This window comes from Schistocerca gregaria, chromosome 1 (assembly GCF_023897955.1).
Source record: "Schistocerca gregaria isolate iqSchGreg1 chromosome 1, iqSchGreg1.2, whole genome shotgun sequence".
NCBI lineage: Eukaryota > Metazoa > Arthropoda > Insecta > Orthoptera > Acrididae > Schistocerca > Schistocerca gregaria.
In genome coordinates this window covers 1102003108-1102026695 of record NC_064920.1, presented here as the reverse complement: position 1 = coordinate 1102026695, position 23588 = coordinate 1102003108, and the positions used below count along the sequence as shown (strand labels likewise).

At 42.0% G+C, this 23588-nt stretch overlaps 1 protein-coding gene across 2 annotated transcripts in view; it reads right to left on the bottom strand.

Annotated features, from left to right (window-relative positions):
- LOC126282527 (uncharacterized) overlaps positions 1–23291 on the bottom strand; it is a 114255-nt gene extending 90964 nt beyond the window's left edge. The window contains exon 1 of one of the 2 annotated variants that reach the window (XM_049982199.1): positions 22842–23291. Coding sequence is in view for 1 of the 2 variants with exons in the window: in XM_049982198.1 (XP_049838155.1) it covers positions 22681–22689 (9 nt within the window). In the remaining variant the exon portion in view is untranslated. Of the gene's footprint in view, positions 1–22680; positions 22794–22841 lie in introns of those variants that run through there. The other variant, XM_049982198.1, reaches the window with a different exon arrangement.
- Between the last annotated feature and the right edge of the window lie 297 nt (positions 23292–23588).

Genomic DNA, 23588 nt, shown 5'->3' with positions numbered 1-23588 from the left:
AAAATTCCAAAATGCCTGCTTAAATATGTTAATTATTATAATCTTATTTTTTTAAGTAATCTGATGTGCCTCCAGTACAAAAATCTTTGATTTGTAACTGTATGTTATGAGACAAATAAACTACATTCTACATTAGTTAGTTAGCTGCAGCTCACATTTTTAAGGATGTTCTAGATTTTTTTTAAAGAAAGTAACTTTAAAACACTGACACAAATTTACTATGGAATAAACTGAACTCCACATTAGTATCTCTTTCTTCATATACCTCCATCCCATACTACCCATTTTACCTTACTCTTAAAACACCTTGTCCTGTTTATATTAATAAGCCTCACTGCTTTGTAAGAACCTGCCTCAGGGTTGCAAGGTGCAGGCTTGTTTACAACAAATTAAGAACTAATTATGAAGCTTCATAAGAAATGCTGCCATGCAGCTGTCAGGAATTTTCTATCTTAGGAAACTAGAAAATCAGATTGCAGAAGTGGCTACCGACATATGTTTATAATTTATTTTGACTTAGCAGAGATTCTCCATGTTTTGCTATATGCTGGAAGAGAGTTTAAGAGCTTTGCACTAGAAGACATATTCACTCCAAACACGGAACATGGAGGCAAAATGGAGAAAGGCTACGAAAATTATTTTTCCTCTTGTACTGCCATCACAGTGCAGCTGAAACTAACTTCTATTTTCAGTGAGACTTAGTAAGGAGTAAATTTACTGGGGTGAGAGTAAGATTTTCAAAATTCTTAAAGATGCTGTACGGTAATCTAGTGTATTCAATGCTGAACGAGTACTTTATTTACTGTAAGTGCAATGTTCCAAGAGATAACTACATAACACAAACAGGAGTGAAAATATGCTGACACCTTTTTCTTTAAGTCAATGCAATGAGAAAGAATACTACTATGAAAACATGCCAAATTGAGCTTTTCGATTAGTTTATCTGTGTCTTCACTCCATTTTAACATGTTATCCAACTGGGCTCAAAGGGAATTTTACACACACTGTTTCCTTTACTGTAAGGCCAACTTTGTCTCTCTGTCTCTCTTTTTGTACTAACAGGTCATTTTGCTTATTCGAAATTGCATAATATGCTAGGACTAGACAAACTGTTTGCTGTGAAGTACTAGTTCTTCTTCTTCTTCTTCATCATCTCCTTCTACTCCTCCTCCTTTTGGGAGGGAAGGTTATCAGACTTCTGACTAGCTTGATGCAGCCCACTATAACCTTCTCTCCTGTGCCAATCTTTTGATCTCCGAATAACAACTGCAACCTTCACCCCCAATTATTTGCTGGATGTATTCCAAAGTCTTTCTCTGCAGTTTTTACACTCTACAGTTCCTTCTAACACCATAGAAGTTATTTCTTGATTCCATAACATATGTCCTACCATACTGTCCCTTCTTCTTATCTGACTTTTCCATTTATTCTCTTTCTCACCAATCCTGCAAAGAATCTAATTTTCAACATTCTTCTCTAGCATCACATCTTAAATGTTTCAATTCTCTTCTGTTCCAGTTTTCATATAGCCCACATTTCACTACCATGCAATCCTGTACTCCAGACATACATTCTCAGAAATTTCTTCTTCAAATTAAAGTCTATGTTATGATAATGACACTTGCAGGCTTCTCTTGGCCAGGAATGCCACTTTTTGCCAGTGCTAGTCTGCTTTTATGTCCTGCTTGCTCTGTCTATCATGGGTTATTTTCCTGCTACATAGCAGAATTCCTTGGATTTGTCTGCTTTGTAATCATTACTCTGATATCAAGTTTCTCAATGTTCTCTTTTCTGCTATTTTCATTACTTCCATCTTCCTTCAATTTACTCGCAATCCATATTCTATATTCATTAGATTGTTCATTCCAGTCAATAGATCCTGTAACTCTTCTTCACTTTCACTGAGGATAGCAACGTCATCAGTGAACTTTATCACTGATATGCTCTCAAATTGAATTTTCATCCCCCTCTTGAATCTCATTTCCACCATTGCTTCTTCTGTGTATAGAACGAACATTAGTAGCAAATGATTCTATATCTACATGGATACTCTGCAACTTACAGAGTTCATCGAAACCGCCTTCACAATTCTCTATTATTCCAATCTCGTATAGCGCACGGGAAGAATAGACACTTACATCTTTCCATACGAGCTGATTTCCCTTATTTTATCGTGGTGATCATTTCTCCCTATGATTGTCAGTGTCAACAAAATATTCTCGCATTCGGAGGAGAAAGTTGGTGATTGGCATGCCGTGAGAAGATTCCGCCGCAACGAAAAACGCCTTTCTTTTAATGATGTCCAGCCCAAATCTTGTATCATTTCAGTGAGGCTCTCCCATATTTCGCGATAATACAAAATGTGGTGCCCTTCTTTGAACTTTTTCGATATACTCCATCAGTCCTATCTGGTAAGAATCCCACACTGCACAACAATATTCGAAAAGCGGATGGACATGCGTATTGTAGATGGTCTCCTTAGTAGATCTGTTACATTTTCTATGGGTCCTGCCTTGGTTAGCCTTCCCCCACAACATTTTCTACATGTTCCTTCAAATTCCAGTTGTTCATAATTGTAATTCCTAGGCATTTAGTTGAATTTATGGCCTTTAGGTTAGACTGATTTATCGTGTAACCAAAGTTTAACACATTCTTTTTAGCATTCATGTGGATAACCTCACACCTTTCATTATTTAGGGTCAATTGTCAATTTTTGCACCATACAGATATTTTCTCTAAATTGTTTTGCAACTTGGTTTGATCTTCTGATGAGTTTACTAGTCAATAAACAACAGCGTCAACTGCAAACAAGCTAAGGCAGCTGACAGATTGTCTCCCAAATTGTTTATATAGTTAAGGAACAGCAAAGGGCCTATAACACTACCTTGGGGAATGCCAGAAATCACTTCTGTCTTACTCAAAGACTTTCCGTAAATTACTACGAACTGTGACCTCTCTGACAGGAAGTCACAAATCCAGTCACATAACTGAGACGATATTCCATAAGCAAGCAATTTTATTACAAGCTGCTTGTGTGGTACAGTGTCAAAAGCCTTCTGGAAAGCCAGAAAAACGGAATCGATCTGAAATCCCTTGTCAATAGCACTCAACATTCATGTGAATGAAGAGCTAATTGTGTTTCACAACAAGAACAATGTTCTCTAAACCCACGTTGACTGTGTGTCAACAGACCGTTTTCTTCAAGGTAATTCATAATGTTCAAACACAATATATGTTCTAAAATCCTGCTGCATATCGACGTTAACGATATGGGCCTGTAATTTAGTGGATTATTCTTACTACCTTTCTTGAATATTGGTGTGACCTGTACAACTTTCCAGTCTTTGGGTATGGATCTTTCGTCGAGCGAACGGTTGTATATGATTGTTAAGTATGGAGCTAATGCATCAACATACTCCGAAAGGAACCTAATTTGTATACAGTCTGGACCAGAAGACTTGCTTTTATTAAGTGATTTAAGTTGCTTCACTACTCCGAGGATATTTACTTTTCGATTACTCACGTTAGCAGCTGTTTTTGATTCAAATTCTGAATATTTACTTCGTCTCTTTTGTGAAGGCATTTCGGAAGGCTGTGTTTAGTAACTCCACTTTGGCAGCACTGTCTTCAATAGTACCTCCATTGTTATCGCGCAGAGAAGGCACTGATTGTTTCTTGCCACAAACATACTTCACATACAACCAGAATCTTTTTGGATTTTCTGCCTGGTTTTGAGACCAAGTTTCATTGTGGAAACTATTATAAGCATCTCACACTGAAGTCCAAGCTAAATTTCGAGTTTTTGTAAAAGATCGCCAATCTTGGCGATTTTGCATCTGTTTAAATTTGGCATGTTTGTTTCGTTGTTTCTGCAACAGTGTTCTGACCTGTTTTGTGTACCAAGGAGGATTAGCTCCGTCGTTTGTTAATTTATTTGGTATAAGTCTCTCAATTGCTGCTGATGTTATTTCTTTGTATTCAAGCCACATCTGGTCTACACTTATATCATTAATTTGGAAGTAGTGGAGATTGTCTCTCAGGAAGGCGTCAAATGAATTTTTATCTACTTTTTTTGAATAGGTACATTTTTCCTTTATTTTTTGAGGATTTGGAGGTTACAATATTCAGTCTCACTGCGACAACAACGTGTTCACTAACCCCTGTATCCATTTTGATGTTCGTTATTAACTCAGGATTATTTGTTGCTAAGAGGTCAAGTGTGTTATCACAACCATTTACTAATTGTGTGAGCTCATGAACAAACTGCTCGAAATTATTTTCAGAGAATGAGTTTTGCACAATTTCGGATGATGTTTTATGTCTACCTCTGGAATTAAACACGTATTTTCACCAACATATCAAGAGTAAATTAAAGTCACCACCAACTATAATCATATTGAGTCGGGTACATATTTGAAATCAAATTCATATCTTGTTTTTAACTTTACAGCAATTGTATCATCTGAATTGGGAGCTCAGTAAAAGGATCCAACTATTATTTTATTCCGGTTGCCAACAATGACTTCTGCCCATACTAACTCACAGGAACTATCTACTTCAATTTCACAACAAGATAAACTACCTGTAACAGTAACAAACATGCCACTACCAACCGTGCTTAGCCTATCCTTTCAGAACACCGTAAAGTTGTTAAGTTCTTCGCAAAAATTTTGGCTGAGCTTACGTCTGGCTTCAGCCAGCTTTCAGTGCCTATAACGATTTGAGCATCAGTGCTTTCTATTAGCAATTGGAGCTCTGGTACTTTCCCCAACACAGCCACAACAATTAACAACTGTTATACCAATGCTTCCTGTATTTATGTTATTCCTGTGTTCGGCCTGCACCCTTTGTGACTGAATCCCTTCTTGTGTTTTTCCCAAGACCCTCAACCTAAAACACCGCCCAGTTCACACCACACAGCCCCTGCTACTTGTGTAGCCACCTCCTGCATATAGTGGACACCTGACCTATTCAGCAAAACCCAAAACCCAAACCACCCTTTGGCACAAGTCGAGGAAGCTGCAGCCTACATGGCCGCAGAACCGTGTGAGCCTCTGATTCAGACCCTCCGCTTGGCTCTTTACCAGAGGTCGGGAATCGGTCCTGTTGACTATGCTGCAAATGGCCAGCTCTGATTTCATCTTGCAAGCAAGACTGGCAGCCTTTACCACTTCTGTTAGCCGCTCGAAACAAGAGAGAATCTCTTCTGATCCAAAGTGACACACATCATTGGTACCAACATGAGCAACCACCTGCAGTTGGTTGCACCCTGTGCTCTTCATGGCATCTGGATGGACTCGTTCCACACCTGGAATGACTCCACCCAGTATACACACAGAGTGCACATTGGTTTTCTTTCTGTTCTTGGCAGCCATGTCCCTAAGAGGCCCCATAACGCACCTAATGTGGAAGCTCCCAACTACCAATAATCCCACCCTCTGTGATTGTCCAGATCTTGCAGGCTAAGAGGTTTCCTCTGAAACAGGACAGGTGACACCATCTGGCTCAGTGTCAGTGTCAGTGTCAACCACAGACAGCACCTGGAACCTGTTGGTCAGACAAACCGGGGAGGCCTTACGTGCAGCCGCCTAGGAAGTCTTTCGCCACCTGATACGACCCAGGGCGAATTCCTAATCGACCACAGGTGAGGGGTCAACCTCAGTGCGAGCAGTAACTGGGCTGGCCACCAGTGAAGACTAATTGGAGGACTCTGACGTGCTCGATGTCCATTAGATTCCTGACGTGCTCGATGTCCATTAGATTCCCACACCCGGCCCACAACAGTGGTGCTTATCCACTGCAGCCTCAAGCTGTGTAACCGAAGCCATCACACCCTAAAGCTGAGAGCAAAGTGTCACCGACACGGCTTGCATCCACATGCAACAAACGCAGTCCCTGGCCATACTAAAGACCATGGGAAAATAAACTATGCAGATAAACAGACTATCTGCATGTGCCGCGAACTCTTTTGTAGACCCTGACGAAAATGCAGGAAATTTGTCTAATAAATTAGATTAATATGCAGAGATTCAAAAACCCAACTACCGAAGCACTCAGGTGAAACTAAATAATTCGCCCCTTATTGGCAACTTATAATGTGTCACAAAATCGGTTTACTTTCCGACGCAAACGAAAACAAGACAACTGTGGCCGTTGGATATTAATTAAACACGCAGAAACTAAATTATTAAAGCATACAGATTATATTATAAAATTCACTCCTGGTTAGGAACTCTTGAAAGTCACAATATCAGTTACTGCCCTACTGCTGCTGCTGCTGCTGCTGCTGCTTGTGTCTCAGCCGGCTACAGCTGCCTGACTGTTATTCCTGTCTTACACCCTTTTCAACGTGAGCACTTCATTCTTGGTCTTCCAGCGTCATTGTTCCCTCTTGGTTGTAGTACATCTTGTATATTATCCATCTTTCCCTGTAGCTTTTTCTCAGAATTTCTAGCTTCTTGCACCATTTTACATTGTTGAACTCTTTGTCTAGCTCAACAAATCCTGTGGCCATGTCTTGACTTTTCTTCAGTATTGCGTCCATTATCAATAGCAATTTCATAACTGCCTCTCTGGTGTCTAACTTTCCTAAAGGTAAACTTATCCTTACCTAAAATATTGTCAATTTTCTTTATTACTTTATTTGTTAAGCTTCCAATCATCAAATATTTGATATGGACATAGCTTACTTTGCACATTAGTGCAAAATTTTAAATGCATGTCACATAACAGTAACATTGATTCAATAACATAAATAATTTAAGCACATGATACAGTATAACATAATAATCACTGAAATACAGTACATTAATATCAGAGTATAACCTAATATCTAGTACAATAGACAACAAAAGCAGTTTCCTATACATGATACAAAAAAGATATAATTTATATTTATGTCAACAGATATTCATTTATCAAAGGAAATAATTTAAATTTATGTTAGATATTCATTTACATTCGCCTGTCTTGTAAGTATGTTTTCAAAGCCACTTTGAATTTTTGTGTTTCTTTTATTTCCTTTATGTGGTGGGGAAGTTTATTGTAAGTTTTTTTGCCCACTTGCGGCGGCCTGTTTTGTCTCAGTGTTGTGCTTGCATTTTCACTGTGGAATTCTAACTTTTGCCTGGTATCGTGTGGACTTCTTGATTTGTAGATACTAAGTGGTTTTTAGATTCTGAAATTTTCTTTTGTGTATGTAATTATCTCAAGAATGTACAGGCGTGATGGTATCTTCAGTGCTTTAAAAATGGGTTTGCAAGAATTTTGGGATATGGCATTTTCAATTGCCCTAATGATCCTCTTCTGTGCTATGAAACAATGCTGATACATGTTCTTTCTGATCTACTGCAGTCAACACTTCAGTAATGGAGTCAAAAAGGACAGTTTCTGTTGATTTGAGTTTTCTGAGCACATGTTGGGTATTTGATACAGAATGACACTAATTCACTGCCTAAGTGTGATATTAATAGCCACTTATCTGGTCCATCTAGCAGAGACTCACTCCTAGCCTTCTCGACTGATTTATTAACTGTCATAACTGTAGTTGCTATACTGTCATGATGAATGCTAATCCCTGTTTCTATATCAACATTGTCGATAAAGTTTGGCCTCTTTGCAGCTACAAGGTCTAAGATATTTCAATTGTGTGTGAGCTGCTTAGTGAGCTGATCACGACAGTTCTCAGGAAACATGTTCAAAAGTATTTCACATGGCTGTCTATCTGTAACACCTCCACAAAGAATCCATAGACATCCCAGTCTATATTCACTAGGTTAAAGTCGCTTCAACTAGTATTGTATGATCTGGGTGTTTATGCGCTATTGGCCCTATACACTTTTGAGTGACTCTGTCACAGCAGAAATGGGTGGCTGGTAAAAACATCCAACAATTGCCTTGGTTTCATCTACACCTATTATACACGACCAGATGACTTCATTCTCACACTCAACTTCAATCTCACTAAAGAGAATATTTTTGTCAACTGCAATGAACACTCCCCCTCCTGTGACCTCTAATCTGTGTTTCTGGTATAAGTTCCAAGACTCACTAAATATCTCAGAGCTTTCATCTTCGAGTTTCAGCCAGATCTTGGTCCCAAGAATAATTTGAATACGAGAAATTTCCTGGAAGGCAGCAAATTCATCAATTTTATTATGGATACTTTTATTGACAGGGGAAGTGTTTTTATTCTGAACACCATTTGACTTCCCTTGCTGCATATCAACTGGTGATGTTCATCAAAGCACCTAAAACAACTGCATAGCCTAAAAAACCTTCATGTGCACTCCACAAGTACTCTGTTACCTAAGAGCTGCTTTCTTTGTGTAGTGTATCCCTGGCATATACAGGAGAGTCCTACAAATCCCCACACAATAACATAGTTCTAAAAATCTGCAGCCAAGACCAATCACAGAGTGGACAAAGCCTTTGGTTGAGACTCTCCACTAGACTCCAAATCAAAGGATTCCTATCAAATCTGGGAATGATGCTGCAAATTGTGAGCTCAGCTTGCAACCCACATGCGAGGCCAGCAGTCTTAATCACCTCCACCAAGCGCCTGAACAACTGAGGATCACCTCCGAACCCATGCGGCAGGCATCATTGGTGCCGTGTGCCACAACTTGCAGACGACTGCACCCTGCTTGATCAATAGCCGCACACTAGGCTGCCTCCACATACTCAATGAGGCTCCCTGGCAGACATACCGAGTGCACTTTGGTTTTCTTTCCAAGCCCTGAATGCTGTCTGCCTAAGGGGCTCCATAACACACGTAACACTGGAGCTCCCAGTAATTAGTAAACACCCAGCCGCCCCCCCCCCCCCCCCCCGAAAGCTTGCTCGTTCCCTGCTGTAAGAGCAGCCACCTGTCCACCTACTGGATGAAGGGGTGAGGCCCGGTGGCCAGTCACTCCGTCTTGAGTGATGTGAACGCGTTATCGCCCGTCACTCATCCTACTTTGAGGGCAGATGCACCACATTAGGTACACTAGGAGGTGCCTCGGAAGCAGAGCCCATGGGCAAAACAAGTGACACCTGAGGTGCCCAATGTGATGTGCCACATTCTCCACCACTGCTGCATCCCAAGGCAACAGCATCAAGGTAACTGACCCTAGCCAAAAGTGCATTCAGCTTTTTACAAACTGCAGTCAGCTCCGTTTGCATCCGCACACGGCTTGCACACATACTAGACATCCTAGCAAGACTAAATGAAGAAGTAAACTATAAAAGCAGACAGAATATAGATATGCAAGTTGCTACCCTCCTGATGTGTCACCAATGAATGCTGATGCGTTAATGAGCTATGTAGCTGGCTGTTCAGTGAGCTACTACTGCATTACATACTGGATGGATTTAAACTTACAATAATTCAAGATTAAACCTCTTAAACAAAAAAACAGGCATGAAATTTAATAAATATACTACAACGAAAACACAGAAAACAATAACACTTAAATTGCCATGCTGTAGTTGTATATCAGCTGAGAGCTGGAGCCATAGAAATGTCTGATCTTAGCCCAAACCTGAGAAGTAGAGGTACATAATCTGACGGTTGAAACATACTGTTCTCAGCATGTCTTGTTTCCATCATTTTATTAGGTGATGGGCCAGGGCAAGGAGCCATTTAAAGGCAACGAGGTGCTCCATTAATATGCGCTGCTGATAGCAGTGGGGAGCCTGCTTATGATCTCTAATGGCCCATGGTATTTCTGATGACCACCAAGGTAATGTCTTCCGCCGGAGGCGGCCTGAAGAACAGGTAATCACGAAAACAAATGCTGAAAGAATGAGTGTAATTGTATCCTGGACTGCCTCGTTGATATCTACATGTGGTCGACAACTAAAGTTGACACTCAATGCTGATGAGTGCCCATCTCGGCATGCATCCACAGGAGTGGCACTGAGGGGAGGGACAGGAAGATCAGGGAGTGGTCACTACCACACAGATCATCATGGGCTCTTCAGTGGATGGACAGGAGAAGGCAGGGGCTGCAAATAGAAATGTCAATAGCTAAGAAAGTACCGTGCACCACAGTGAAGTTTGTGGGGGTACCAACATTCAAGACACAAAGGTCAAGTTGACCAATACGTTTTCGAGGTCTTTCCCCTGGCCAGTGATTGTGGTTCCATCCCACAAAGGGTTATGGGCATCAAAATAATTCCAGATTAGGAAGGAGGGGAGAGCTGAGAAACCAATGCAAACAATATGTTCTGAGACACTTCACCATCGACACGGAGGTAAATATTGCAGATGGTAATCTCCTGTAATGCCATTACCAGAACACCCACAGCCTCCAAAGGTGTATGAAGAGGCACAAGGTCACTATATAAAGTGTCCAGACTATATGTGCAAGCTCCACCTGACGATACCCAGTATCCATGAAGGACCAGGGTCCATGTAGTTGGGAACCATGTCTCCTGAAGGGCATTACGGAAGGCAAGGGAAGTGCTCAGAAGATGTCATAGCTCAGCCAGATGGTGGAAAAAACTGCAGCAATTACACTGGAGAATAATGTTGTCAATGAACTGTGAGGCTACGAAGGGATCACGGAGTCAGGTTATGCCCTAGATCACTTGCTGCCACTGGCTGAGGGGTTATGGTAGCAATATACATGCTGAAAATTAGATGGGTAGATCACATAACTAATGAGGAGGTATTGAATAGAAGTGGGGAGAAGAGGAGTTTGTGGCACAACTTGACAAGAAGAAGGGATTGATTGGTAGGACATGTTCTGAGGCATCAAGGGATCACAAATTTAGCATTGGAGGGCAGCGTGGAGGGTAAAAATCGTAGAAGGAGACCAAGAGATGAATACACTAAGCAGATTCAGAAGGATGTAGGTTGCAGTAAGTACTGGGAGATGAAGAGGCTTGCACAGAATAAAGTAGCTGCATCAAACCAGTCTCAGGACTGAAGACCACAACAACAATATACATAGGTTCTGGGTTCTGCTGTGGTGTGTGAATCGAGGCCTCAGGGGTTGCCAGAATAACCATCTCAGCCACAGGAGTGGAACAGGTGGGATCTGGTGACATGGGGGCCACCACAATGTTTTTTGGAGGACTTTTTCAAGTCCTTCCTCTCCTTACAGGATTTCAACATTTGCGAGGGCTTCACTGAATCAGTTTCAGTTAAAGATGACGATCACTAAGTCCTGCAACCAACAGTCTGTTGATCCTTCAGCCACAGGCTGGTATCCGGCTGTAGACTGGCGGAAACCTTGGTAGGAAGTCTCCCGAGAGACCTCTTCCTGGCAAGAGCAGCCAGACGAACGTGGTTCGTCTCCAGCTGGGAGGTGGGGATCAGTATCCCTGGTGGCCAGGTGGTTGGGAAGCCATCGATCCCACATTAGGCATGGGAGGAAGCAGTAACAGAGGAGCACCCAACCAGCAGGGATAGGGGGGGGGGGGGGGGGGGGGGGGGAGATTGCACCAGACAGCATTCCACTCTTGGGCAAGGAGCTGGTCGCCCAAATAAAGTTCGGGAACAGGATGGGCTGTGGGTCGGTGACAAAAATACATAACTCACGTTTTGGAGGGAGAAAACTGGAAGCCATGGGAGATGGGAACTTCTCTCCAGATAGATCTGAAAATGGCAATGACAAGATGTTGGCAATCCACCAATGGGTGTTTGAGCATTTGGCTATGAATGGACTCTAGCCGTGGAGGCATGTCAGAGCAAAAGGGTGTGGCACTGGGAAATTCTCACTCACTGAATGGAGCATTATATGGCTCTAGGTAATGCGTAGTGAAAGGTAAGTGAATTCATTCTACCAACTGCTTGAGGGCACAAAATGCAGGCTGATGATTATTAGTTGCAGAGGCTTAAGCATAATACAGAGCAAAATGTTCAGCAACAGCATCCGGGTAAGTGTGGACAACACCATGCAGGAAGATACCAGGTACACTTCTGCAGTGCTGGTGGCTATAGAGACAGCGAACCTTTGCCCAAACCTGTGATGGAGGGTATGTTGTCCAATGGTAGTCACATACCATTCTCAGCATTCTTGTTCTTGTCGTTTTATTAGGTGACAGCCTAGGAACAGACATGTTTAAATGCAATGAGGTGCTACATTTATAGATGTCGCTTGTGGCGTTGGAATGCCTGTCTGCAATCTCTAATGGTCACGGTGTTTTCTGAAATCCACCAAGGCACTGTCTACCATCAGGAGGATCCCAAGGAATAGTGAGTCCTTAAGCCTGCTGCCAATATAATGGCTGTGGCCATGCTCTGGACAGCCGCGTCAATACCTTCATGTGGCAGGGTGCTAAGGGTTACAGCAGAGGCAAAGGCATCCCAGTCAGCATTGTTCAGACCCCATCTATATGGACGCCCAAGTGAGTGATGCTGATGGAGGAACAGAATGAATGGAAAATGATCACTATCACACAAGTCATCACAGACTCTCCAATGGGTGGAGGGATGAAGACCAGGACTGTAAATCAAAAAATCAATGACCGATTCAAATCCACGAAACACACTGATGTGTGTGGGCACACTGGTGTATATTGGCTTTATGACTAAAGTAGCCCCAAAAGCTGTGGAGGGAGGGGGGGAGGGCTGCAGACCTGGGAGCCAGGTTTTCTGCAGGGCATTGCAGGAAGCAGGTGAAGCATGTAAGAGATAGCTTAGCTTAGCCTGGTAGTTGCAGAAACTGTTGTAGTTCCACTGGAGAATCATCATATAATTATCCTGTGGGGGCGCGAAGGGCCTAAGAGGTGCATCATACCCCAGGGTCACCTGTTGTCACAGGTTGCAAGGATACGGCATCAATACACATCAGTTCTGAATCAGGTTATTTGGAAGGATCCAGTGCAACAGGGGCTAGCAGGAACTCTGTATTCGGCACAAAGTTGGAACATGCACGGTATGATGGCATGGGGACCACTGATAGCTCCGTCCCCGAGGTCATCTTTTCTTACCCCTCCTCCTCCCCCTCCTCAAATGATTTCAATAGCTGTAATGGCTTGTCTGCCCCAGTTTCAGGGGGTCAACGGAAGCATCCAATTCCACCCATCGGCTTTGACCCATGACATAAGGCTCCTCGAATGTTTTCAATAGCTGTAATGGCTTGTCTGCCCCAGTTTCAGGGTGTTAACGGAAGCATCCAATTCCACCCATCGGCTTCGACCCATGACATAAGGCTGTTGTGGTGTGTGACATCACAATGGCGCGGAATTTAGTCTGTGAAAGTGGCTTGTTTGTAGGTGTCGTTTTCATGTGATCAGTGGTGCTCTCTGGTGGTGTGTTTTAGATGATGTTTTTGGTTTAGTTTGTGTATGTGGCTTATTGTTGCAGTCGGTGGTTCTCTCTGGTGGTGTGTTTATGAGTAGCATGTTATGTGGCGTATGGGGTTCATTTGCGTGGTCACTGAGCTTTTAGCGGAATATTTTTCAGTGTGTTAACGATTTTGGTTTTGTTATATCAATGTTATTGCAGTTTTTTCTGTTCGTCGAATTTTGGTAAATGGCTTTGTTTACGTCTTTGGTAGGTATGGCTATGACTGACAAGGTCAACAGTTTTCGGTTGTCGACGATGATGGGAGACAGTGCATTGACTAACAAAATTTCTTCAACTATTCGGATGTTTGGATGAAGTTGTGAAGTGTTCAGTGTGTCATGAAGAAATGAGGCTTACTAAAGTTCCAGCGTCTAGGACCAGAGAGAGATAGTGATAACTGTGGACGTAGTTGTAGTTTTGGGTTTCATGATTTGGTATCTGTAGATTTCTGTTGACCTATACGGTGCATTCAAGTTCTAAGGCCTCCGATTTTTTTTCTCCGGACTGGAAAGAGATAGAAACATGTGCATTGTTTTAAAATGAGGCCACGTTCATTGTCAATATGTCCCAGAGATAGCAGCACCGTACGGCAGATGGAATTTTACCGCCAATAGCGAGAATGAGAACTGTTTTAAATACTTAAATTGGCGACATTTTCCTTACTTGAACAGCGTGCAAACATTCATTTTCTGAATTTGCGTGGTGTGAAGCCAATTGAAATTCATCAACAGTTGAAGAAGACATGTGGTCATGAAGTTATGGATGTGTCGAAAGTGCGTTCGTGGGTGCAACAGTTTAATGAAGGCAGAACATCGTGTGACAACAAACCGAAACAACCACGGGCTCGCACAAGCCGGTCTGACGACTTGATCGAGAAAGTGGAGAGAATTGTTTTGGGGGATCGCCGAATGACTGTTGAACAGATCACCTCCAGAGTTGGCATTTCTGTGGGTTCTGTGCACACAATCCTGCATGACGACCTGAAAATGCGAAAAGTGTCATCCAGGTGGGTGCTACAAATGCTGACGGACGACCACATGGCTGCCCGTGTGGCATGTTGCCAAGCAATGTTGACACGCAACGACAGCATGAATGGAACTTTCTTTTCGTCGGTTGTGACAATGGATGAGACGTGGATGCCATTTTACAATCCAGAAACAAAGCGCCAGTCAGCTCATTGGAAGCACACAGATTCACTGCCAACAAAAAAATTTCGGGTAACCGCCAGTGCTGAAAAAATGATGGTGTCTATGTTCTGGGACAGCGAGGGCGTAATCCTTACTCATTGCGTTCCAAAGGGCACTACGGTAACAGGTGCATCCTACGAAAATGTTTTGAAGAACAAATTCCTTCCTGCACTGCAACAAAAACGTCCGGGAAGGGCAGCGTGTGTGCTGTTTCACAAAGACAACGCACCCGCACATCGAGCTAACGTTACGCAACAGTTTATTTGTGATAACAATTTTGAAGTGATTCCTCATGCTCTCTACTCACCTGACCTGGCTCCTAGTGACTTGGCTTTTTCCAACAATGAAAGACACTCTCCGTGGCCGCACTTTCACCAGCCGTGCTGTTATTGCCTAAAGAAGCCTTTGCCGCTGCCATGGACTCATGGCGTCAGCGTTGTGAAAAATGTGTACATCTGCAGGGCGATTACGTCGAGAAGTAACGCCAGCTTCATCGATTTCACGCGAGTAGTTAATTAGAAAAAAAATCGGAGGCCTTAGAACTTGAATGCACCTCATATAGGTCAAGGGACGTGTTTGATTCCAGTGGATATTGTTTTTAGTTGATTTTGAGAAGGTTGTGGTCATTTTATTTTATCGTTTGGTTTAGTGGCATGTGTTTATTTTTAGTTTGTCCTCAGCCAATCCCCCCCCCCCCCCCAATTTCCCCACTTGTCCCATTAGTTTCATTATATTTTTGGAGGAATGTGTGTATGATGGTTTTTCAATCTATTTTTGTGCTTGTTGTCATGTTTACTTAATGACGTCATAGTCGTAGTATGGGAGTAGTTGCGAATGGTTGTTTCTGCCATATTGGTGACGTCAATGGGCAAAGTAGACGGGCGGAATCTGACGATTTCAATAGCTGTAATAGCTTGTCTGCCCCAGTTTCAGGGACAGAGGAGGAATTAGAAGCCCTACAACCAGCAACCTGTCGCTTCTTCAGCCACTGGCTGGTATCCATTTGGAGATCATCAGAATCGTGGGAGGGAAGTGTCAAGAGGGAAGGAGGGCCCCCAAACCCCTAATGAGGGTGTGTAGTCAAGCGGCACTGTGGGCCCGACATACAAGGTGTGAAGGGCGGGGTTACTGATGCTAGAGAGAAAGACGACAACGCAGCACAAGCACACGTCACTGTCAAACGTACAGGATGCAACAATCTTGTTTCTTCTCGGTCTCCTGATATGTGAGATGATCACGAGTCTTGTATTCTTGATTTTTCTTCTCTCTTTGGAATGCAGTGCAGTCCAGCAAATAGAGGGAACAGTGCTCCCTGTGGGGGAGGGGAGGGGGGTGGAAGACGGATGGCATTAAAGTGCAACTGACCTCCACAATCCATACAGACAGTTGTTGTTGTTGTCTTCAGTCCTGAGACTGGTTTGATGCAGCTGCTTCATCTCCCAGTACTTACTGCAACCTACACCCTTCTGAATCTGCTTAGTGTATTCATCTCTTGGTCTCCCTCTATAATTTTTACCCTCCACGCTGCCCTCCAATGCTAAATTTGTGATCCCTTGATGCCCCAGAACATGTCCTACCAACCGGTCCCTTCTTCTTGTCAAGTTGTGCCACAAACTCCTCTTCTCCCCAATTCTATTCAATACCTCCTCATTAGTTATGTGATCTACCCATCTAATCTTCAGCATTCTGCTGTAGCAGCACATTTCGAAAGCTTCTATTCTCTTCTTGTCTAAACTATTTATCGTCCATGTTTCACTTCCACACATGGCTACACTACATACAAATACAATGACAGACAAAATGCACGTCCCGTCATTTCAGACTGGCATGTAGGTCATCATTGGTCTGTAAAAGGAGATCGCGGTGGTAGATGATACCCTGTTATTCAAGGAGGGGAGGGCGGTGGGTGAAAGTTACAGGAATATCACCTTGCTCATCACAGGAAGCAGCGCCCACAACTGAACTGGGTATGCCATTTTAATCAGAAATGAATCACTTTTCATTTTTGAAAACACTACTACTTCCCCAAACCTGTTCTCCCGGTGTTCGACATGTAATAATAGCTTTGCAGCCAAAAAGGAATCCCCATTGGTACCAGAATAAACTTAGTACTGGCAAGAGTATTTCTTTCCTTGACCAACAACCTCGCTGCAGTGGTAACACTAGTTCCTGTCAGATCACAGAAGTTAAGCATCGTCAGGCTTTGCTAGCACTTGGTTGGCTTACCGTACAGATCTGCCAGGCATCAATGGCAAGTGGGGGGCCCTCAGCCTGCCAGACCAGTTTCTTCAGTATCTCAGTTGACACTCTGGGGTGCACTCAGCCTCGCGATGCCAATTGAGGAGCTACTCGACTGAATAGTAGGGGCTCCAGTAAAAGAAAACCACCATAACGACCAGGAAAGTGATGTGTTGACCACATGCCCCTCCTATTCGGATCATCAGTTGAGGATGACATGGCAGTCGCTTGATCCCAATGGGCCACTTGTGAAGTGAAGACAGAATGCTTAGTGCTCAGTTGACACCCTCCCATTCACGCTGCCCTTCTCTGTATACTTTCAATATCCTCTATTAGTCCTCTATGGCAAAGAACCCACATGTTTGAGCAAATAATCCATAATGGGTCGGATGAGTGATTTGTAAGCAATCTCCTTTGTACACTGACCACACTTCCCCAGTATTCTACCAATAAACCGAAGTCTAACACTTGCTTTACTCACAACTGACCTATGTGATCATTCCATTTCCTATCCCTCCAAAGTGTTACATCAAGGTATTTGTAAGAGTTGGCTGTTTACAACCATGACTCACTGAAATATAGTCACAGGATACCACATTTTTTTGTTTTGTGGAGTGCAAAATTTTACATTTCTTAACTTTTAAATTAACCTGCCAATCTTTGCACCAGTTTGAAATATATCAGGATTTGACTGAATATTTATGCAGCTTTTTACAGATAATATTTCATTACAGGTAACTGTATCATCTGCAAAAAGTCTGAGGTTACTATTAATATTGTGCACAAGCTCATTAATATGCAACATGAACAGCAAGGTTCCTAACACATTTCCCTGGAGCACACCCTTAATTGCTTCTATATCTGACAATGAGCTTCCATCCAAGATAACATGTTGTGCTCCCTACCAAAAAGTTCACAGTCCAGTCACAAATTTCACTCGATACTCTGTATGAGCGAATATTTCACAATAAGTTACTTGGGACTTTGTGCTAGGCGAGATATCCACGACAACTGCGAGCTAAGTGAGGGGCTAATGCAGCAGATTATCAGTATAACTGAAGTGGGATTCAATCCAGACCAGACAACTTATTTGTTTTCAACTCCTTCAGTTACTTCAAATGGCTCTGAGCACTATAGGACTTAACATCTATGGTCATCAGTCCCCTAGAACTTAGAACTACTTAAATCTAACTAACCTAAGGACATCACACAACACCCAGCCATAACGAGGCAGAGAAAATCCCTGACCCCGCCAGGAATCGAACCCGGGAACCCAGTAGTGGGAAGCGAGAACGCTACCACACGACCACGAGATGCGGGCTTCAGTTACTTCCCTACACAGGGACCCCAACTACTATGTCCTCCATATGGAGCCTGTAAAATAGTCAAATGACAGTATGTTTGTATGATCCTCCTGAGTGAATGATTTGTTAAATGCAATATATCAAACTTCAATTTTCCTTTTGCTGTCCTCTATTGCCACATAGTCTGGTTAACAAGTGAACTGGATAGAAGCCTTAAACCCTTCCAGTAATATTATGCAAGACCAAAATTTTCTCAGGTTCTCAGCAAGATATTTTGCTAAGGTATGACAGTGATAGTTGCACACCCGCACATCAATGTTTTTACAAACAGACAAATCTCTACTACCCTTTGCTTGTCATCACCTACACTTTTTTCAGTAACTTCTTCAAAATTTTGTTATTAAGCCACAGTGGGGCTTTTCCAACCTTAATCCACTTGCTCGGCAAATCTCTCTTCACAGTGTGATTAACAATCTGTTTAAACTTTGCTCGTAACTTCTCTACATCAATCATATTGGAACTAATTGACACCCTTTGATTGTCTAAGTGGGACACCAACAACTGCTTATCTGCTCATTCTAGCAAAAATACTCTCCTGGCCTTCTTGAGTGATTTATTAACAATCATTGTTCTGTTATCATCACTAATCCCTCTATCTATATTGTCACCACTGACAAGATCAGGCCTATTTGTAACTACAAGATTTAAAATATGTACATTGTGTGTGGACTGTCAAACTAATTGCTCAAGACTGTTTTTAGAAAATTGTGTTCGAAAGTACTTCACAAGATTGAATATCCATACCATCTGCAATGAATCCATAGAAATCCCAGTCTTCACTCAATAGGTTGAAGTCACTTCAGACTATTGCATGATCTCTTTATTTCCATGTTACTGAGCATACTTTCTTTAACTTATTCTAAATTCGAATAATTACAGTTTTTTAAGTGTTGGGCGAGACGAGACAGTCTCGTAAACAGTCTCTGAAAACTACATTGAACAGATAGTTTGGAACCCCTACCATGAGGGAAAAACATTAAATCTAATGGCAACAAATAGACCTGACCACTTTGAGAATGGCCACATCTAAACTGGTATCAGTGATCACGGGGTAGCTGTAGCAACAAAGCACAAAGGGCAACTTAAAAAAGTAGAAGAACTTATACATTCAGTAAACTAGATAAGGAAGCCGTCCTGTCGTATATCAGTGAGGGACTTGAAACTTGCAGCTCAGAACAGGATCAGGTACAGGAACTACAGCTAAAGTTCATGAGAATAGTTCACCACACACTGAATAGACGTTCCCGATAGAACAATTCAATAGATGGGGGAAGACCTTTTGTGGTATACAGTCTCTCTAAATAACCTCCTAAAGAAGCAGACTACCAGGTAATAGATGTAAAACAAAGCAGAGAGCTGTAGATATATATGGGCTGAGTGAAATGCACTTGATTGTCAAGAGAGCAAGGCATGAAGTCATCAATGATTACCTTAGCAGGATATCATCAAAACATCTTTCACAAAACTAAAAAAAATTATGGTCATATATAAAGGTTGTTAGTGGCACCAAAGTTAGTGTCCAGTCACTTGCAGATGAGACTGCTGTAAAAATTGAGGGTAGCAAAGCCAAACCAGAAATGTTCACTCATTTTTCAACTATTCTTCTAAAAAAAGAAAGCCCAGGAATATTGCCCCAATTCAATTCTCGTACCACTGAACAGATAGTGAGACAGTTATCATTGTCAGTGGCATTTAGAAGCAGCAGAAAATGCTGAAATTGAATGAAGCTCCAGGGCCCGATGAAATCCCTATAAGATTCTATGCTGAATTTATAGCTGAGTTAGCCCCCTCTTAACTGCAATCTACTGGAGATCACTCAAACAAATAAAGACACCCAGTAGTTGGAAGAAAGCAAATGTCACACTAGCAGAAATGATGTACAGAACTACCTTCCAATATTTTTTATATCCATCTGTTGCAGAATCTTAGACCATTCCTGAGCTCAAACATAATGAGGTATCTTGAACGGGATGACCCCTTCCATGGCAACTAGCATGAATTCTGAAAAAAATCAACCACGTGAAACCTAACTCTCATTTTTCTAATATGACATACCAAAAGCCATGGACCAAAGCACTCTGATGTAGTGTTTCTGAATTTCTAAAGAGCATTTGACTAGGTTGCACACTGACAGTTATTGTCAAAAGTATAATCATATGGGGTATAAAGAGAGATTTGTGACTGAGCTGAGGATTTTTGGTAGGGGGATGCAGAATGTTATCTTGGATGGAGAGTCATCAACAGATGCAGAACTAACTTCAGCAGAGCCTTAGGGAAGTGTTGGGACCCTTCCTGTTCATACTGTGTACTAATGACTTTGCAGACAGTATTAATAGTAACCTCAGACATTTTGTAGATGATTACCTATAATGACGTACTGTCAAAGAAGCTGCATAAATAGATCTTCATAAGATTTCTAACTAACGCAAAGATTGGCAACTTGCTTCAAATGTTCAGGAATTTAGAACTGTGCAGTTCACAAATCGAAGAAATATGGTATACTATGACTGTAATATGAGTGAGTCACACTTGGAATAGGTCAACTCATACAAATACCTGGTTGTAACAATTTGCAGACTGTACATCACATAGGCTCAGTTATGTTAAAAACATGTGACAGACTGTGGTTTGTTGGCAGTAGAATACCAGGGAAATTCAATCAGTCTACAAAGAAGACTGCATAGAACACACTTTTCCAACTCATCATAAACTGTTGCTTAAGTGTGTGTGGGACATACCAAACAGGACTACCATGGGATGTCAAATGGACACAAAGGTCAGCATAGTTCTTCACAGGTTTGTTTGACCAATGGGAAAGGCACGAAGATGGTGATAAACTGCTCTTCCAGATGCAAATTTTCCTACATGAAAACCTACTTAGAAACCAACTTTTAAGTGCTGAATCTAGAAATATATTACAAGCCCCTAAGTACCACTACCAAAGGATCATGAAGACAAGCTCGGACTAGTAACAGCACACAGGGGTATTAAAGCAATCATTCTTCCAATTATTATATGTGAATAGAATGGGAGAAAGCATTAATAACTGGAACAATGGGACATGCCTTCTGCCAAGCAATTTTTGCAGGGTACATATGTAGAAAGATGGTTTCACTTATAGGTGGGACATAAGAACTAACATATCATGACACAAGGTTGACTATGGGATCAAATGACGTGTTAGATGTCCAATTTAAGCAAAAATGAAACACCACTGCAATGCTTTTCACGGGGCCGGTGGCACCTACCATTTTTCTGTCGATATGAAAAGCCATCAAATACCTGTGACCATGGGCAAGTTAGCATACCCAGTCACACAAAATACTGCTCAGCACACCATGGTCACCAGATGGTTCACAACCTGTGCATTTGGTTCCATACCCTCTTTCCATCCACCTCTGCCACTGCTCGCACCATCTCATATGGCTGTGTGTACTCCAGCACTCAAGTTTTTTTTATTTGATGAAATAATTTCTAGCACTTTCTTCTGGGGAAACAGCACATTCATGCTTCAGGAAGGAGCATCTCAGACAGCCAACAAATAGTGTGGCTGTCGAGCAATACAGAGTTTACTAATTCCATGTATTCCATTTTCAACATTTTCCAAATCGTTCAGGAAGCAACAATATTTTGACTTTCGCAAAGTTATTCATAATGTGTAGTTATAATGAATGTTTGCAGTAATAAATTAACTTTACACTGAACAGTTCCTCTACCACCCAAAATTATTCCAATCAATCGTTATTTTGTCATACTTTTTTTAAAAACTAATATACTACTTAGTTGGCACAGTAGGAGCATTAGTTTCTTGTACTGCGAAATGGTATCCATTCGTTTAGTGAACAACACTGTAACATCTGAAAACTGTATTTGCACCTCTTGATTCTCATAGGAGCCCACAAGGGGGAAAAGAGGCACTTTCCACCTCCCCCTCTTCACCCATCCTTGGAATCTGGAATACAGGATTTTTATTCATGCAATGAATGGATAAGCATCAATTCTCAGGGATATATTTTTGGTGACACCTACAAAAGTTAATTCTTATAGCATGACACTTTTAGAAACAGACCAACTATTTTATAAGAAAAATGGTAATTCTAGCGTCTTGACAGCTATCCTCCCTATCTGGATAAATTTCTGCGGACGCCAATACTGATGATTTTAACTTTGTACATGACCGAGTTCAAATACGTGATAACATATTCCAACCTTTACATTAAACAGCTCATTGTACAGATACAAACTATTCTCATCATCGTAATTCAGTGGCAGAGAGCAGCATCACATCTTTACACACACTACATCCTCGGCATAACTGCAAACGCCTAACACCATAGTGTGTGCGCATTTCGGCGTCACTGACAGTGGACACAAACCGATGTCCCATTGATAACACGAGGAGAAAATCTTAAGCAAGTTGATAGACAACACATAGCCGGTAAGGCAGATTACATATATGAAATTCAAAGCTCTGTCGTTTTACTTGCGGTCATCACATTCGGTTTACAACAATATCAAGTCATTTAATGCCTACAACTCATAAAGACAAAAAAAAATGTTGAAAAAACAAACACTTGTTAATGATTCAACACGCATGAAATCACTATACCTGGATCATAATGTCAAAGTGACAGCACAATGCACCCACAACAAAAATAACGTACACAATTGATTCGTTAGTCCCGCGCTTATGAACCGTACTAAGATTACATATATACAGAGAAAACACACTTCCACAGACATTGAAAAATTGCAAATTTCAATAACCACCTTTCCAAGCGACAGTGGAAGTCGGAAGAGGACGTCTTCTCCAGATGAAAATGTGGTGACTGATTAATTAATTTTTGTTTCTTTTTCTCGACGTACTGTCCGTTGGAACAGCATCGAACTAAGTTAGAAAATATCAAACTTCTGAATTGCAGATTGGAATATCAACAATATTAGGAAAAGAAAGGTACTGTAAAGATGACATCTTGAGTTGCAGACAGGCACAACGAAAAGACTGTTACACATTTAGCTTTCGACCCAAGCTCTCTTCAGGAAAGAAAAGAAAACACACACTCGCACTCTCACAAGGGAGCACGCCTTACACACGTATGACCGCCATCTCTGGCAGCACCAACCGGAATGCAGCTGTACGAAAACAGAAATCTGGAGTTGAACGGGGAAGGGGGAAAGACATCATGGTACGTGTTGGGGAAGAGAAGAACTTTTTCTGGTGGAACGTGCAGGACCTAGACAGAGACATGACAACACTGCCAATCGCATCGTCGGCTGGCAGAGAGATTGATGGTGGGGTGGGGGGGGGGGGGGGGCAGGAGCAGAGAGGGAGAGGAGCAGTGAAGGGGAAAGAAGGGCAGTTGTGTTGGCGAGGGGAGCACACAATGAGGATGAAGGGACACGAATAGAGAGAATGTGATTGGACAGAGGAGGTTGAAACTGTTGGGTGGAGAGTGTGGGAACAGTAGGTTACCAGAGGAAGGGAGAATACAGATGACACGGTTTCTGAAGCAGCCA